At 37.6% G+C, this 16,948-nt stretch overlaps 1 protein-coding gene across 1 annotated transcript in view; it reads left to right on the top strand.

Moving 5' to 3' along the window:
• Positions 1-7,237, top strand: part of FAR2 (fatty acyl-CoA reductase 2) — a 172,563-nt gene extending 165,326 nt beyond the window's left edge. Inside the window, exons 11-12 of the mRNA XM_020975819.2 lie at positions 3,762-3,889; positions 6,853-7,237. Of these exons, the coding sequence (XP_020831478.1) occupies positions 3,762-3,889; positions 6,853-7,015 (291 nt within the window). The 3' untranslated portion in view covers positions 7,016-7,237. The remainder of the gene's footprint in view (positions 1-3,761; positions 3,890-6,852) is intronic.
• Positions 7,238-16,948: the final 9,711 nt, after the last annotated feature.

Raw genomic sequence — 16,948 nt, 5'->3', positions numbered from 1 at the left:
TTTTTAGCCTCAGACTCGTTCAAAAATATTTTAATAAAATGTATTCTAATTTATAATTTATTTTATACAGGCCTAATAAATGTTCTATATTATTATTACATTATAACTATTAACACGTTGGAAAAGCCTACTGTGGTCAACCCAGATACCAACCGAGTGATTTGTATTAATTCCCTTCAATTCTCTGTATTGCTGCCTTGCTTAATGCCATGTTTTTATGGACTCATTTGGTAATGTTAATGGGGTAAAACTATGCAGTGATAGAGTATTTTTGACAGGTTTCTCTCTGGCTTTTAGCTAATTCAAATAACCTTTCGATGGATGTTTTCCCTTAAATCACTGAATGATGATGAAATACAGGCACTTCATGAACAAGTGTTTTCGTATCAGTCAGAGGAAAATTTCCTATATCACGCTTTGAAATTCAATTTGGCTTTTAAAGCTAACTTCTTACTAAATTTGAGCTTTTATGATCCACAGCTCAGTAATTTATTTCAATAAATATTTACTAAGTGAATCTTTATGTGAGACACTACAATAAGCACTAGGGATATAAAGACAAAACTGAAAAACAGCCCCTGCTCTCAAGAGAATTATATTCTACCCAAGCCATTTTTTGAGCTTTATGATACTTGCCTCCTGCCATTGCAGCTCTCTGACACCCTTTATGGAGCACATTTACCAAGTACATACTCAGTATTGGTGTGTCTGGGAACCTCAGTAGATTCTTCAAGCTCCCCAAATGAAGGGTTACTCCTCATAGGTTAGTTGTTAACCTGGAGGAAAATCTTTCCCTTAGTGGTATGCCATAGAACTTTGTCAATCCTTCTCTGGTCAATACCTTTGATTGGATTCAGATAATGATATTAAAAATGTTTACCAAACTTTGTAGATAGCGAACTATGACAGAATCAGGATTTTTAAAATTCTCAACAGTATGTCATTAGAATATGCCAAATCTAAAAAGTTTGCATTTCATTGGAATAAATATAAAGTCTTAGGCTAGAAAAAAATGAACTGGACAAATAACTGTGTGGAAGAGATATGGCTAAGGAATCATCAATGGAAAAATAATCAAAGAGTTTTTGTTGACTCTAAGTTCAGTGAGTTGACAGTATGATGTGGCAGCCCCAAAAGCTAATCTGTTCTTAGGCTTCATTAATACTATATAGAATCCAGGCAAGGAAAATAATAGTTTTACTGAATTCTGTGCAGTTTAGACTGCACCTGAAGTATTCTGTTCAGTTCTGGGTGTCATATTTTAAGAAGGATATTGAAAGTGGTATACTGACAAAATGAAACATATCCAGAAACAATCAGAAGAGTGGGATAACATGAGACCACTTTATATCTGATACAGTTGAAGGAATTGGAGGTTTTTAGCCTGCAAAAGTACAGACTTTGGGCAGCGTTTGAAGATTATAGCTGATATATTTGAAAGGCTATTACATGGATAACGATGTTTGTGGTGGTTGATTGATTTCTTTGACAATGCTGTTTTAGGCCTACTGGCTTCTATAATCTAAAGCTGAAACAAAATATGTAAGTCGTGCATGAAAAGTAGACTACCTTAATAATTTAACTTGGTTGTGTGTATGTACATACAAATATATGTATGTGTGTGTGTGTATAAAGTGGGTGCATATGTGTGTAAATATGTATATACACATGTGTTTCTATATAGATATATAGTCAGTCAATAAGCATTTGTTAAGTGTTATGGGGATGAAAAAAAAAGCAGATAGTCCCTGTTCTCAAGAAGCTCATAGTCTACTGGGGAACAGAAAATGCAAACTACAATGTACAGAATATTTACAAGATAAATTGAACATAAAGAGAAAGCACTAATATTAAGGAGATCATAGAAAGCTTCTTTTAGAAGGTAAGAATTTAGCTGAGATTTTAAGGAAGCCAGGAAGTAGAGATGAAGAGGGAGAATATTGTAGACGTAGGGAACATCTAGCAAAAATTCATGAAGTCAGAAGATAGAGAATCTTGTTCAAAGAACAGCAAGGAGACCAGTGTCACTGATTACAGGATACATGGAAGGGAGTAAGGTGTAAAAAGATTGGAAAGATAGGAGGGGGTCAAGCTGTGAGGAGCTTTTAATGCTAAACAGAAGACTTTACATTTGATCCTGGAGGTGACAGGGAGACACTAAAGTTTAATGAACCAGGGGGTGACATGGCTAGATTTGTATTTTAGGCAGATTAATTTGACAACTGAGTGGAGGATGGACTGAAGTGGGGAGAGAAGATACAGGGAGGTGATGAGGGCCTCCATCAGAGCAGTTATTGTTTCAGAGAAGGGGGCACATATGAAAGTAGAATTACCAAACTTGAACTTGACAACAATTAGATATGGTGAGAGTGACAAGTCAAAGATGACACTTAGGTTGCTAACCTGGGTGAATATGTAGTGCCCTCAAGAATGACAGAGAAGTTCTGAATGGGGAGGGTCAAAGGGGAATGATGCATTCAGTTTGGGAAACACATAAACATTCACATACACACATATATACATATACGAATATATCTGCACACACATATAGTGAAACTAACAAGTGCTTGGAAGACTACTTCTCACCCCAACTTTCCATTGAGGCTGTGAGTTGGATTCTTAATATCATAAAACATAATAGTGAAGTAAAACTAGAGTCTGATATATCAAACTTTGCCCCACGACACTGAAATTTAGAGGATACTAAAATTTTAAACTGAACTTCATGCCTAGTTTGCAACTATCTTTTTAATTTTCAAATTATTACGGCATAACCTCAGTGAAGCCACCTCAATTACACACCAAAAATGCCACTTCTAAATAGCTGTTAGAAATTTTTTCCTTCATAACCCTATCTCTAATTCTTTGGCCTCAAAAACAGGCCTAATATCTCTCCATATGATAGCCCTTCAAATTCTTTTTTAAATAGTATTTTATTTTTTCCAATTATATGTAAAGACAATTTTTAACATTCACTTAAAAATTTTTTTGAGTTTCAAATTATCTCCTTCGCTCCCTCCCAATTTGATATGGGTAATGTATGTGCAATCGTGTAAAACATATTTCCATATTGTCATGTTGTGAAAGAAGAAATAGGCCAAAAGAAAAGAGTCATGATAAAAATGAAGTGAAAATTGTATGCTTCAATCTACATGCAGACTTTATCAGTTTTTTCTCTGGATGTGGATAGCATTTTCCATCATAAGTCCTTTGGAAGTGTCTTGGAAGCCCTTCAAATTCTTAAAGGTGGCGATTATAAAATTTCAGAATTTAGAGTTGGAAGACATCTAGTCTAATTTATACCCAAAAGGAAATCTCGTTCTACCATACCTGATAAAGAGTCATCCAACCTCTCCCCTAAACATTTCAAAAGAGATGTTAGAAGAAACTACCACCTTCCAAGGTAATCAGTTCCACTTTTTTTTTTACAGCTCTAATTGTTAGGAACTTTCCCCTAACAAAAACCACTTCATTTAACTTAAAAACTTTTCCCAATTTACCTTTGCCTTTGACCTTTCCTCACACAGGTTTTAGGAAGTATTTAAATAACAATTCTTTAATGTATCCAGTTAAAGCCATCCATTTCCTCATCTCCCGATTACAATCTTCCACCATTACCTTTTATCTTTCCTCAAGCAAGAAAAAAATTTACTCTACTCTACAAAACTTGGGAATCTCATATATGTTTTTCAACACTGGATTATTACATTACTGCCCAACTGTTCAATCTTAGCAATTAAACCACTGTTATCTCCTTTCAGTTATTCAACTTTGATGTGCGCCACTTGAATTGGTTGGAGTACACTGAAAACTATTGCTTGGGAGTTAAGAAATATCTACTGAAAGAGGATATGGCTGGAATTCCTGAAGCAAAGCGACATTTAAGAATGTAAGTCTCAACAATCAATTAACAATAGCTGTTCAGCTCCTAAAATGGGCCACAAACTTATTACTCACAAAGAACTTACAATTGAGGCAAAGAGACAAAACAGACACATGAACAATTTGTTGCACAATTACACTACACAGTTACACTACACAGAGTAGTCTGAAAAATTCAAAATGACAGGTTTAGTCAATAAGTATTAAAGCCTTCAAAATAGGAAGAAAATAACTGTGGGCTGATGTAGGACAGAATTTGGATATTCAGGGGGAAGGCCATTGCAATCATATCTGTGTGTTTATGTATTGGTAGCCAAGGAGGCAAAAGGAGCAAAAGCATGGAGGTACTAATTTGCAAAGCTTGTTTATGGGACAATGACCAAATTTGCCCAGCTGGAGAAAGGAATAAAATGGAAGAACAATGGAAAACATAGCTGAAAAGCAAAGTAGGTTGCAGTAAGATTGTGAAGGGCCTTAAATGCTAGGCTTAGTTTGGACTTTATTGCTTTAGACAAAAAGCCACTGAAAGTTTTTGAGGAGGAGGATAACATATTAACACAATAAAAATATTTTTATGGAGGCAGCTAGATGGCTCAGTGGATAGAGCACTGACCCTAGATTCAGGAAGACCTGAGTTCAAATATGGCCTTGGACACTTGACACTTACTAGCTGTGTGAACCTGGGCAAGTCACTTCACCCCATTGCCTCTCCAAAAAAAAAAAAAAAAAAATATATATATATATATATATATATATATATGTATATAGGTATGTATGTATATACATATATATGTATACATGTATATATACATATATATGTATATGTGTGTGTATATGATTTATGAATATTTGTCTGCCAAAGTTACATACCAAAGATGGAAGAAGAGACAAGATGAAGAGAGGGAAGCCATTTAACAAGCTATTATTAGTATTGACGTAAGAAATAATAAGAACCTAAACCAAAGTAATAGCAGTAGAACTTGAAAAGGGAAGATATGAGATTACAAAGAGAAAATCTATACACTGCAATGAGTAATTTGGATGTGGGGAACAAGGAATATAGGAAGAAGTCAAAGTTGACTCCCAAGATTTTAAGCATATTAAGGAAACTTCATGCTTCCAAGAGTGTATCTGACAGTTATGCAAAGTTTTTGCTTTTTTAAAAGGAGAAATAAATATAAAGGAAAGTTGTTTGTAGTAGAAATTTCCAGTAGAGTGTATATATTCTTTGGGGGCAGAAAGTGGTTTTATTTTTGCCTTTACACCTCCAGCACCTAGCATTTAAATGAATTTCTAACATAATTTTACCAACAGAATTAACAGCTTACTCCAAATTCAATTCAGTGGACTGCAGAAGACATTTTTCCACAACAGTACTGCTCTAGCTCTGCGCTAAGTATAAAAAGTCTATACAGGACTGTAACACTCGGGGCACTGCCCCTGTCTAGGGACAACTAAGCCCCAGTCCAAAATTTCTCTTCCTCTATTGTTTTTTAAAGTAATGAGGGTAACAATAAGCAGCAGTCTGAGGATTTGATACATAAATCATGCATTAAGTGCTTACTAAATGCCAGGCAATGAAATAATATCCACAGATGCTCAAGTGTTCACAAAGCAACCTCAGATTTCCGGCCTAGAAAGACAGTGCTTAATTTCAATCAATGGAGTAAGAACTAAAGAGGAAGTTGTCTTAACAACAATTGGCATCTGGACAGCCAGCATATGTGTAACAACCGATCAAAACCATTCCTAGCTGGCCTACTATTGATTTGAAAGCTCAGCCACTTACTTACATTGGTGAAAAGGAGGGGTCTCCTTCCCCAAAATGTGATTTAAAAAAAAGTTTCTCTCCCTCAAACATTATGTACTATATGCTCCTACAATGTATTGAGTCATGTGAAGCTTTTGGGGAGGGGGTGTGGCTCGGGAAGAGGTGGAATCTGGCCTTTAATTAGCCTGTGTTCATATGAGAATAAACACTCTCATAGTTAAGTGGAACAGTGCGATCACCAAAGACCTGCCAACTATCAAGTGGCTTACTAAATGGTTGATAGTGAAGGTAGGATTACAACCTGTACCAAAGAACTTCATTTAGATCCACTGCTAGGCCAAATCCAAATTACTGGGGGGAAAAGGACTCAGCACCAGTGCTTTGGGCACTAGAGAATCTTATATGGTCAATGTGGTCTCTGGTAATGTTAGCAATGTAGGATAGTTTAGGAAATTTAGAAACTACTTGATCCATGCTGGATGATAGAATTCTCTAATTACTTGGATTTTACTACCAATATTCCTTTTAGTACTCTTTCCCCTTGGAAATAAATACTCTAAGAAAAACACACTTTTATTTTGTTTAGCATAGGATGAAATAAAGGATTAGTTATGAGTCATCTTTTTGGTTCTTTCAAAAGTTCACAACACTGTTACAGATTGAACAGAATATTGAGGCTTTAACTTGGGTCTGCTGTACTGGGCTAGATTGAACTAATCATTACCTTAAAATTTAAGTACATGAAAAATAAGAAGGTATTCCTAAACCAAAGGCAAAGGTTCAGATCAGATGCTGATCCTCTGAAAATTAGCTAAGGTTAAATTAAGTAGAGCCCCACCAGCCTAAGAAAAAAATCTTGTTAATAACTATTAATGGGGCCAATGGTATCAAATTCCTGAATATAACCACTTCATAGCACATTAATTCAATTTTACAAACCAGACACATTGATCCTATCATGTGTAAATAAACTACTTCCTTAGTAGTTTCTTCCTTCATGCTATGCACTTTAGAGACTAATTTGCTTTTTTTACAGCTTTTACTTAAGAATTTCCTAATCCTGGGCCCCTGATGGCAGGGACACATTCTTTGAAATGCAATCTATGTACTCTGTGGGTGCTCAATAAATACCTGGTTAATTGTTAGGTTTAGAGCAGTTTCATTTTTCTTTTAATTACATGTGTCTTTCCATTCCTCAGGCTCAGAAACACTTACTACCTCTTTAACACAGTCCTCTTCCTCATCATCTGGCGCTTTTTCATTGCAAGATCACAGATGGCTAGGAATATCTGGTACTTCGTGGTGAGCCTCTGCTATAAATTCCTTTCCTACTTCAGGGCATCCAGCACCTTCAGGCACTGAGAACAATCTAAGTTTACCCATCTTCTGTTGAGCTCCTTGAAAACAACAAACTGGCTAGCAAACATCAGAAATCATGCAGGAGCTTGTCCTTTTACCAATTACAGGGCATATGTGCAGTCACATATTCATCTCAACACCTAACTGTATTTTCTTGATTCATACATTGTACTTTAATCTTCCAGAGGATGCCTAGTGAAATAAAACCTCATTGCAATCTCTTAAGCCATAATCATGAACTTTGTTAAAAAGAAAATGATCGTGGAATAATTTCCCAATACTGTATTTTACATTCATATGTGTGGAACAACATAACTTCTTTCTCCCTCCTAACCCTGATGCTTTTTTCTGTACTACACTTTGATGTCAATTTTAAAAGCACAAAATATATAACAGAGTTGAAAAATGTGAATTTTTAAGAGCAAGGTTACACTGTGGCACCCTTCTAGGGATTAAATCTAAAAGTTAAAAATAAAAATAGCAGAGGACAGCATATTCTCAACTCACTAACAAGCACTGTAGGAGAAATTGTTAACCTTTTTAACTTTCTCTCCTTTCCTCTCATGTGATTAATATTTTCAAGCCCTGGTAGAAAAGTTTTTAACTAGGAAATCAATATCGCTAAGAAAAAATACTCAAATGAACATGTTCATGACATGTCTTTGCATTTGGTACATGGGCTTTAATCATGACTCATGACTTTATGTAATTTGGATTTAAACACTAATATTCAAATTCCTTTTAATCACTACTCCCCTAGCAGCTTATTACTTTTTTTTAAACTCATTTCCCTAGCCTCTCCTACTATATCACTATGCTATCTATAACTACTTTCTCTAAATTCTATTTATATTTAAGCCCTGTTCAGCTGTTACTTCAATTAGGGCAAATGGTGGGAGTGCTTTTCAAAGATTTATCTAAAAAACATTTCCCAACTGAAAATCGTGAAATATTATAAGGGTATTAAGTAAATCAGGATTTGAAACTAAGTATTTAGTCACAGTTCTTAAGCAAGGGAAAAGGGTAGAGAGAGCAGGCACTTATTCCACACCTGCTAAATTGAAAATATTGCTCTATTTATGCGTAACCTGATAGGTCTAGCTGACCCAGTGTTAAGTGTACTACGTACAGAGGAAAAGGTTACAGTCTTCAGTAATAAGGGACACTAAATTACCTTCTGGGTATACTGATTAGGGTTTTTTAAGTTTGTTGTATTTTTAGGTGCAATGGGAACAAGCTAATTTGATCGGGTTAATAAATATCAAAACAATTAAAAATTTCAAAATGCTGTTATATTATCATAGCATTTGCTCTTTCATCTTTCCTAGTAATCAGTACTTGCTAGACTATTAAACCAATCACTCCAAAAATACTGATTAATCATATGATCACAGATTGACCAGGAAGGAACCTTAGAGGTTATCTCGCCCAATCCTCTCATTTTAAAGACGATAAAACTGAGGTCCAGATAGAGTTGGTGACCTGCCTGGCAAGTGGCACATCTGAGATTGAAACCAAAGTCCTCTGACTCCAAATCAGCACCCTTTGGGGTAGAATAAACGAATAGAATAATTTATTAAGCACTTACTATATGTAAAGCCCTGTGTTAAGCACTGGAGATACAAATAGAAAAGGCCATCCCTAGGTATCAAGTAGCTCACATTCTATTAGAGGAGATAACATATATAGAGATTTCAGATGCAAGTGAAATGGAAAAGTCTTATTGTCCTTAGGGTACAGCAGCAAAGCAGATGTTAATTCTTCTTCTTTAATGTGATTTCCACTGGAAAAAAAAATTATATCAATTTCTAGATGTTAAACTTATGTGGCAGTGCCAAGGACTTCGGTGGCAACAATTTTCAACAACTAGAAAAGCAAGAGCAACTATCCAAATAATAACTAAATGAAGAAAGAATAACTTGGGCAAAATATGGTAATAAAAACAACTTCTCATTTATATTCAAATACTGGAATAATACACAACAAGATTAGAGATCTTCTCTGCAGACCCCAACAAGTAGCATAGAGGGATAAATAGTGTAATTCAGAGTTAACACTTAGGTTCAAGCCTCACCTCTAACATATATTGGCCATGTGATAGTAGGCAAGTTGCTTAACCTCTTTCTAAGCATCTTTCTAAGCATCATAAGCATCTTTCTAAGACTGTACATTGTTGAGAAGGTGGGAATCTGAATTGGTAGAGAAGGTTTTCTCTCATTCAGGAGTTTTCTATACCAACCAAATCAAAGGTCCAAACCCTGGGTTCCACAAGTGTCCCCTCTTAGGAAAATGTCAAAATTTCTGTCAGTCCTAAATTCCAAGGTATTTAACCCAATTCTGGGCCAAATCATCTGGGAAGCAATGTTTGAGTTTCTCAGGTGCTAGCTACAAAAATACACAATTAGAAATACAAACAAGTGATATGAAAGATAAAAAAAAAACAAATCAAAACGTTTCACTGGAATGGGGACAAAAGTTTTAGGAAATCACTGGCTATGCCTTTTGAATACTATGTTCAGCAATTTCAATAACCTCAGTAATAAAATAATCACATTTTTACTTTTTTGATTAAGAAAAAAAATTGAATAAAAATTAGTATTTCCTCCCTTCTTTCAATGATGTGTCTTTATTTGTGCTTTAGAGAAAAATACTTTTCAAAACCTATCTTAAAAAAATTAAAAAAAAAACTTTCCTGGCTTTCTAAAGAATATCTGTTTCCATTATATGGGCTTCCATCTCTAATCTGCTAGATTACAGATTCCTTCAGGGTACAAATATCTAACCAAAAGTTCACTTCATCTTTGTTCAGGCTCTCATTACCTCTCACATGGATTATTGTTAACAAGTTCCTACTCATGTCTCCCATTTTTCATTCCTTTCCTCTACAACTACCCTTTATATATTGTTCCCAAATAATCATCCTAATAATTCAAAGGTCTCTTTGTGTCACAAAACTTTAATTTCCCATTAAGTACAAACTCCCTAGCCTGTTCTGAATACCTTAGCCTGGTATTCAAGGCCATCAAGTATCTGGCTTCAACCTGCCTTTCCATCCTTATTTCACACTACACTCCAGTCTACTGTTATACTTCACAGTCCACTTCCATTAAACTTTCCTTCCTCTGTTCCTCTGTCTAAAAATGATCCTTCCCTCCAACTGCTCCTACCATTGTTTGACCTCTTCCATTCACTTAATCATATTCTAATTTGCATAGATTATTTCTAAATCTCTTTCTGAATAGCCAGATTTACCTAATAGCACCACTCTCCCTGACCTTATTTCTGTCACACAAGGCTGGTTAGCTTGTACCCAGTTCTACTTAGCATGAGCTGCTGTTAACTCTTCCACAAGCTTACTGATATGGTGGCTGTAATTTAAACTTTCTTATTCTGAGGACTTCTCATTAGAACTGGTCTCCCTGGATCCTAATCAGGCAAACTTTAGATAATTTCTTTTGCTATTGGTTTATGTTACCTGACTTCATTGCTTCAGAGATTAGCTTCTATATCAAGCCTTTGAAAATCTATATAAACGGAGCAACTAGGTGGTGAAGTGGATACAGCATTGGCCCTGGAGTCAAGAGGAGCCAAGTTCAAATCCAGCCTTACACACTTGACACTTACTAAAGCTTTGTGAGCTTGGGAAGACACTTAAACCCAACTGCCTCACCAAAACAAAAAAATCTACATAAATTTGAACTCCCAACGGCCTTGGGCCTTTGAACAGAGGTCATACCACACAACATGTCGAGATTTCCATCCTGTAATGTTGCCTCATGGAACAGAAGGAACAAGGGAGGCTACATTCATCCTATCCTTGACTGAATTACTGTTATCCTAAAACATTAAGCTTGGTTATGTGAGCATCAATAAATTATTTTAAATCTATTCTAGTGCTGCTTGTGTCAACCTTTGTACAACTTTTCCTTACTAAATTATGAGTACCTTTTGAGAGTAAAAAGACTTGTTAATATTCACATCTACAGTCAGTAACACATGGTAGGTGTTCAATTCATTGAAGAGAGTATTTAATGACAATGGAGGTAGAAATAATGTTTGGATAAGACATGAATCCTGCCCTCAATGAGTTAAGTCACAAAAAGGTAACCATTAAGATGCATTATGAAGGTGCATTACACAGAAAAGCTGCAGTTTTAGGAGCTTTCAGATCATAGATGGTAAGATGGTCAGGAAACTAGTCAGAAAGAGATTATGAAGGACCCTTTGTTAGCACTAGGTGAAGCTGGAACTGATTGGTAATCTATTGCTATAAGAAGTTCTGGATCACAATTCCAGGGTTGAGAGGAGAATATGGTCACAGGGGACCAGGGGCCCTGGTCACAATTCCAGGGCCAAGAGATACACTAGTACCCATGGCTGTAGGGAAGCAGGGGCCCTTCCTGGGTAAAGACAAGGACACAGACTAGAAGAGCAGTGACAGCACACAACCTTAGAAGCACCAAAGACTTACGGACCCTCAGAAGTAGCTCTGAAAACAGCAAAACAAAAAAATTCTAAAATTGGGCATAGTGCCTCCCCATGCCCAGGTAAGGGAGAGACCAATAAAGTTTGAAGTCAAGAAAACATGATGGAAAATGAGTAAAATTTAAAAAATTTTTAAAAACTGTAATAACATAAAAAAGAACTTGACCATAAAAAAGCTTCTACAGTGGGAGAGAAAAACAGGACATAAACCCAGAAAAAGACAACAATGTGAAAATAGCTATAAGCAAAGCCTCAAAGAAAAATGCTAATTGGACCCAAGGCTATCCAGAATACTTGGAAAAGTTAAAGAGATAAAAGTGGTAGAAGAAAAGTTGAGAAAAGAAAGTGAAATGATGAAAGAGAATTATGAAGAGAATAGCTTGGTAAAAAAAAAATGCACTAAAAAAAGCTGAAGAAAATTAACATCTTAAAAATCAGAAGTGCCCTAATGATAAAAAAAGTCACAAAAATTCACTTTAGGAAAAAACAAACACATAAAAAGCAGAACTGGCCAAATGGAAAAAAGGTGCAAAAGCTGAATAAAGGAAAATAATTCCTTAAAAATTAGACTTGGTCAAGGGGCATCTAGGTGGCGCACTGGATAGAGCACTGGCCTTGAAGTCAGGAGTGCCTGAGTTCAAATCTGGCCTCAGACCAAACACCTGACACTTAGTAGCTGTGTGACTCTGGGCAAGTCACTTAACCCCAATTGCCTAAAACAATTTTTAAAAAATTTTAAAAAAATAAAGAATAAGTTCTAAAAATTAGAATTGGTCAAGCAGAAGCTAATGACTCCATGACACTTCAAGAAACAATAAAACAAAGTCAAAAGAATGAAAAAAAATATGAAATATTTCATCAGAAAAACAACTGACCTAAAAAACAGATTGATGAAATATAATTTAAGAATTATTGTAGCTGGGGGGGTGGAGCCATGATGGCTGGGTAAAGGCAGGAACTCACCTGAGCTCTCTCCCAAATCCCTCCAAATACCTTTAAAAATGACTCTAAACAAATTCTAGAGCAGCAGAACTCACAAAAAAAGGCAGAGTGAAACAAATTCCCAGCGAAAGACAACCCAGGTCAATAGGAAAGGTCTGTTGCACCAGGTTGAGAGAGAAGCATAGTCCGATGCAATCTGTGTCAGCACAAACCAGGCCCCAGCAAACCTGGAACAGGCCTCAGGGGACTCAATCACTGGCAGAAGTGGCCCACAAACACCAAAGACAACTTAGAAGGTCTGTGGGAAGGTTTGTTGGACCTGGGTGAGAGAGGAGCGTGGTACAGCTCTGGTTCTAGCACAGCCCCAGGGTGGCAACCACAGCAGCAGCAGCTGCTTCTGGAGGTCTCGGGTCCAGATGGTGGAGAAATCAAGAGGCTGATCAGAGGGGGATTATAGGGATCTCTTTGCTGGCACTGAGGCAGGATTCTCTTGTTTTGTCCGTGCTTAGATCTGGGTCCCAGTCCTGGGTGACAGTCCTGGAGCAAGAAGGAACACGGGCAGAGCAGAGCTTGTGGCAGTAGTAGAGAGGGAACCCTCCTCTCATTTCCAGGGCATAAAAGAGTGCTTATAGTAACTCAGAGACCACAGTAAAGCCAGGAGAAGAATAAATACCTCTCCTTAGTTCATACCACCTTGGAAGAACTAAATCTCTATTTGGCCAATTCTCCTTTTGAAGGCATTCTTCTCCTCACTGGCTTTTTGGACCTCTTTTGCCATTTGGGTTAGGCTGTTTTTTAAGGTATTATTTTCTTCAGTATTTTTTTTGAGTCTCCTTTAACAAGCTGTTAACTTGTTTTTCATGATTTTCTTGCATCACTCTCATTTCTTTTCTCTACTTCTCTTACTTGCTTCTCAAAATCCTTTTTGAGCTCTTCCATGGCCTGGGACCAATTCTTATTTTTCTTGGAGGCTTTGGATGTAGGAGCTTTGACTTTGTTGTTTTCTTCTGGTTGTATGTTTTGATCTTCTTTGTCACCAAAGAAAGATACTACGGTCTGACTTTTTTTGTGTTCCCAACCAATTATCTGACTTTTAAACTCTTTGTTAAGGTAGGGGTCTGCTTCCAATGTGGAGAATACACTGTCCCAAGCTTCAGGGGTTTTGTGCAGCTGTTTTCAGAGATACTTCTAGGGACCTGTAAATTTTCAGTTCTTCCAAGATGCTATGACCAAGGGCAAGGTGTTTACTCCTTTCCTGGCCTGTGCTCTGGTCTATGAGACACCACAAGCACTCTTTTCTGCCTTGGAACCGTGAGGAGGATTCATTCTCCACCACAAACTACACCACAAGCAACACCATGCTAGTGCTACTTCTCACCCTGGGACCACCACCCAGAACTGCAACCCAGATCCAAGCACACGCAAAGCAAGAGAATCCAACCTCACCGCCAGCAATGAGATCCCTGCAATCCCCCTCTGATCAGCTGCTTGATCCCCTCTGTCTGTGGGCCAAAAGGTCCAGAAGCAGCAGCTACCCAGGGGCTGCACCAGGACTGGGGCTGTACCAAGCTCTTCTCTCACCAAGGTCTGACAGACTGACTGACCTTCTAAGTTACCTTTGGTGTTTGTGGATTGAGAAGTCTGGAAACCGCCACAGCTGCCCATGATTGAGTCCCCTGACGCCTGCTCCAGGTTCGATGAGGCCTGGTCTTTGCCTGTGCACCCACACTGAACTGCATTGCTTTCCCAGCCCAGTGCAACAGACCTTTCCAATCAACCACCCCAGTTGTCTTGGGCTGTAAATTTGTTTCACTCTGTCTTTTTTGTTGGTTCTGCTGCTTTAGAATTCATTTAGAGCCATTTTTTATAGGTATTTGGAGGGAGTGGGGGAATAGCTCAAGCAAGTCACTGCTTTTATTCTGCCATCTTGGCTCCACCCCAGAAGTATCTCTAAAAACAGCTGCAAAAAACCCCTGAAGCTTAGGACAATTCGCCCTCCACACTGGAAACAGAGCCCAACTTTAGCCAAGAGTTAAAAAGTCAAGTAATAGGCTGGGAACATAAGCAAACAGAAAAAAAAAATGCACAGTACAGAAATTTACTTTAATGACAAGGAAGAACAACACATACAACCAGAAGACAATAAACTCTAAGCTCCTACATCCAAAGCCTCCAAGAAAAACATAAATTGGTCTCAGACCATGGAAGAGCTCAAAGAGGATTTTGAGAAGCAAAAGAAGTAGAGAAAAAATTGGGAAGAGAAATGAGAGTTTTGCAAAAAAAATCATGACAAACAAATCAACAGCTTGCTAAAGGAGACCCCCAAAAATACTGAAAAAATAACACCTTAAAAGACAGACTAAACCAAATGGCAAAAGAGGTCCAAAAAGTCAGTGAGGAGAATGCCTTAAAAAGCGGAATAGGCCAAATGGAAAATGAGGTCCAAAAGCTCACTGAAGAAAAAAATTCCTTAAAAATTAGAATGGAGCACGTAAAAGCTGATAACTATGAGAAATCAAGAAATTATAAAACAAAATCAAAAAAATGAAAAAAACAGAAGACAATATGAAATATCTTATTGGAAAAACAACTGACCTGGAATACAGATCCAGGACAGATAATTTGAAAATTATGGACTACCAGAAAGCCATGATCAAAAAAAGAGCCTAGACATCGTCTTTCAAGAAATTATCGGAGGCAGAGTCAAGATGTCAGAGTAAAAGCAGTAACTTGCTTGAACTCTCCCCCAAACCCCTCCAAACACCTATAAAAATGGCTCTAAACAAATTCTAAAGCAGAAGAACCCACAAAAAGACAGAGTGAAACAAATTTCCAGCCCAACACAGTCTGGAGGGTTGATCAGAAAGGTATATCACGCTGAGTGTGAGAGGAGCACAGTTCTGTGTGGGCACGCAGGCCACAGAGAACCTGGAGCAGGCCTCAGAGGACTGAATTGCAGGCAGCTGTGGCAGTTTCTTGAGTTCTCAACCAACAAATGCAAAAGATAACTTAGAAGGTTAGTGGAAAAAGTCCATGTCTGTGGTGAGAGAGAAGCGCAGAGCCAGCCCCAGTCCTTGAGCTTGACCCAGGGGCGGTGGCTGCTTCCAGAGCTTCTGGCCCACAGACTGAGGGGGAATCAAGTGGCTGATCAGAGGGGGATTGCAGGATCTCTCTGCTGGCGCAGGGTTCTCCTGCTTTGCCTGTGCTTGGATCTGGGTTGCAGTTCTGGGTGGCGGTCGAGGAGGGCTGGCTTGGTAGAGCTTGTAGTGGCTGTACAGAGGAAATCCTCCTCACAGTTCCAAGACAGAAAAGAGTGCCTGTGGTCACTCATAGACTACAGCCCAAGGCAGGAAAGGAGTAAACACTTAGCCCTGGATCATAGCCCCTTGGAAGAAGTGAAAAATTGTAGGTCCCTAGAAGTATCTCTGAAAACAGCTACACAAAACCCCCGAAGCTCAGGACAGTACATTCTCCACATTGGAAGCAGACCCCTATCTTAACAAAAAGTTTATAACTCAAGTAATTGGCTGAGATCATGAGCAAGCAGCACAAAAAGAGTCAGACCATAGAATCTTATTTTGGTGATAAAGAAGATCAAAACATACAGCCCAAAGAAGACAACAAAGTCAAAGCTCCCACATCCAAAGCCTCCAAGGAAAATAGGAATTGGTCCCAGGCCATGGAAGAACTCAAAAAGGATTTTGAGAAGTAAGAGAAGTAGAGGAAAAACTGGGAAGAGAAATGAGAGTGATGCAAGAAAATCATGAAAAACAAGTCAACAGCTTGCTAAAGAAGAACCAAAAAAATACTGAAGAAAATAACACCTTAAAAAATAGCCTAACCCAAATGGCAAAAGAGGTCTAGAAAAGCCAATGAGGAGAAGAATGCCCTAAAAAGCAGAATTACCCAAATGGAAAAGGAAGTCCAAAAGCTCACTGAAGAAAATACTTCCTTAAAAATTAGAATGGTGCAAATGGAAGCTAGTAACTTTATAAGAAATCAAGAAATTGTAAAACAAAACCAAAAGAGTGAAAAAATAGAAAACAATGTGAAATACCTCGTTGGAAAAACAACTGACCTAGAAAATAGATCCAGGACAGAGAATTTAAAAATCATTGGACTATCTGAAAGCCATGATCAAAAAAAGAGCCTAGACATCATCTTTTAAGAAATTATCAAGGAAAACTGCCCTGATATAATAGAACCAGAGGGTAAAATAGAAATGGAAAGAATCCACCAATCACCTCCTGAAAGAGATCCCCACAGGAAAATGCTTAGGAATAATATAGCCAAATTCCAGAGTTCCCAGGTCAAGGAGAAACTATTACAAGCAGCCAGAAAAAAACAATTCAAGTATTGTGGAAACACAATCAGGATAACACAAGATTTAGCAGCTTCTACTTTAAGGGATCAGAGGGCATGGAATATAATATTCCAGAGGGCAAAGGAGACAGGATTACAACCAAGAATCATCTACCCAGAAAAACTAAGCATAATCCATGAGAGGGA

The sequence above is a fragment of the Phascolarctos cinereus genome, unplaced genomic scaffold, assembly GCF_003287225.1.
Source record: "Phascolarctos cinereus isolate Bilbo 61053 unplaced genomic scaffold, phaCin_HiC Scaffold_1;HRSCAF=81, whole genome shotgun sequence".
In the NCBI taxonomy this organism is placed as follows: domain Eukaryota; kingdom Metazoa; phylum Chordata; class Mammalia; order Diprotodontia; family Phascolarctidae; genus Phascolarctos; species Phascolarctos cinereus.
Note: the sequence above shows the minus strand (reverse complement) of the source record. Positions and strands in the feature narration are given on the sequence as shown.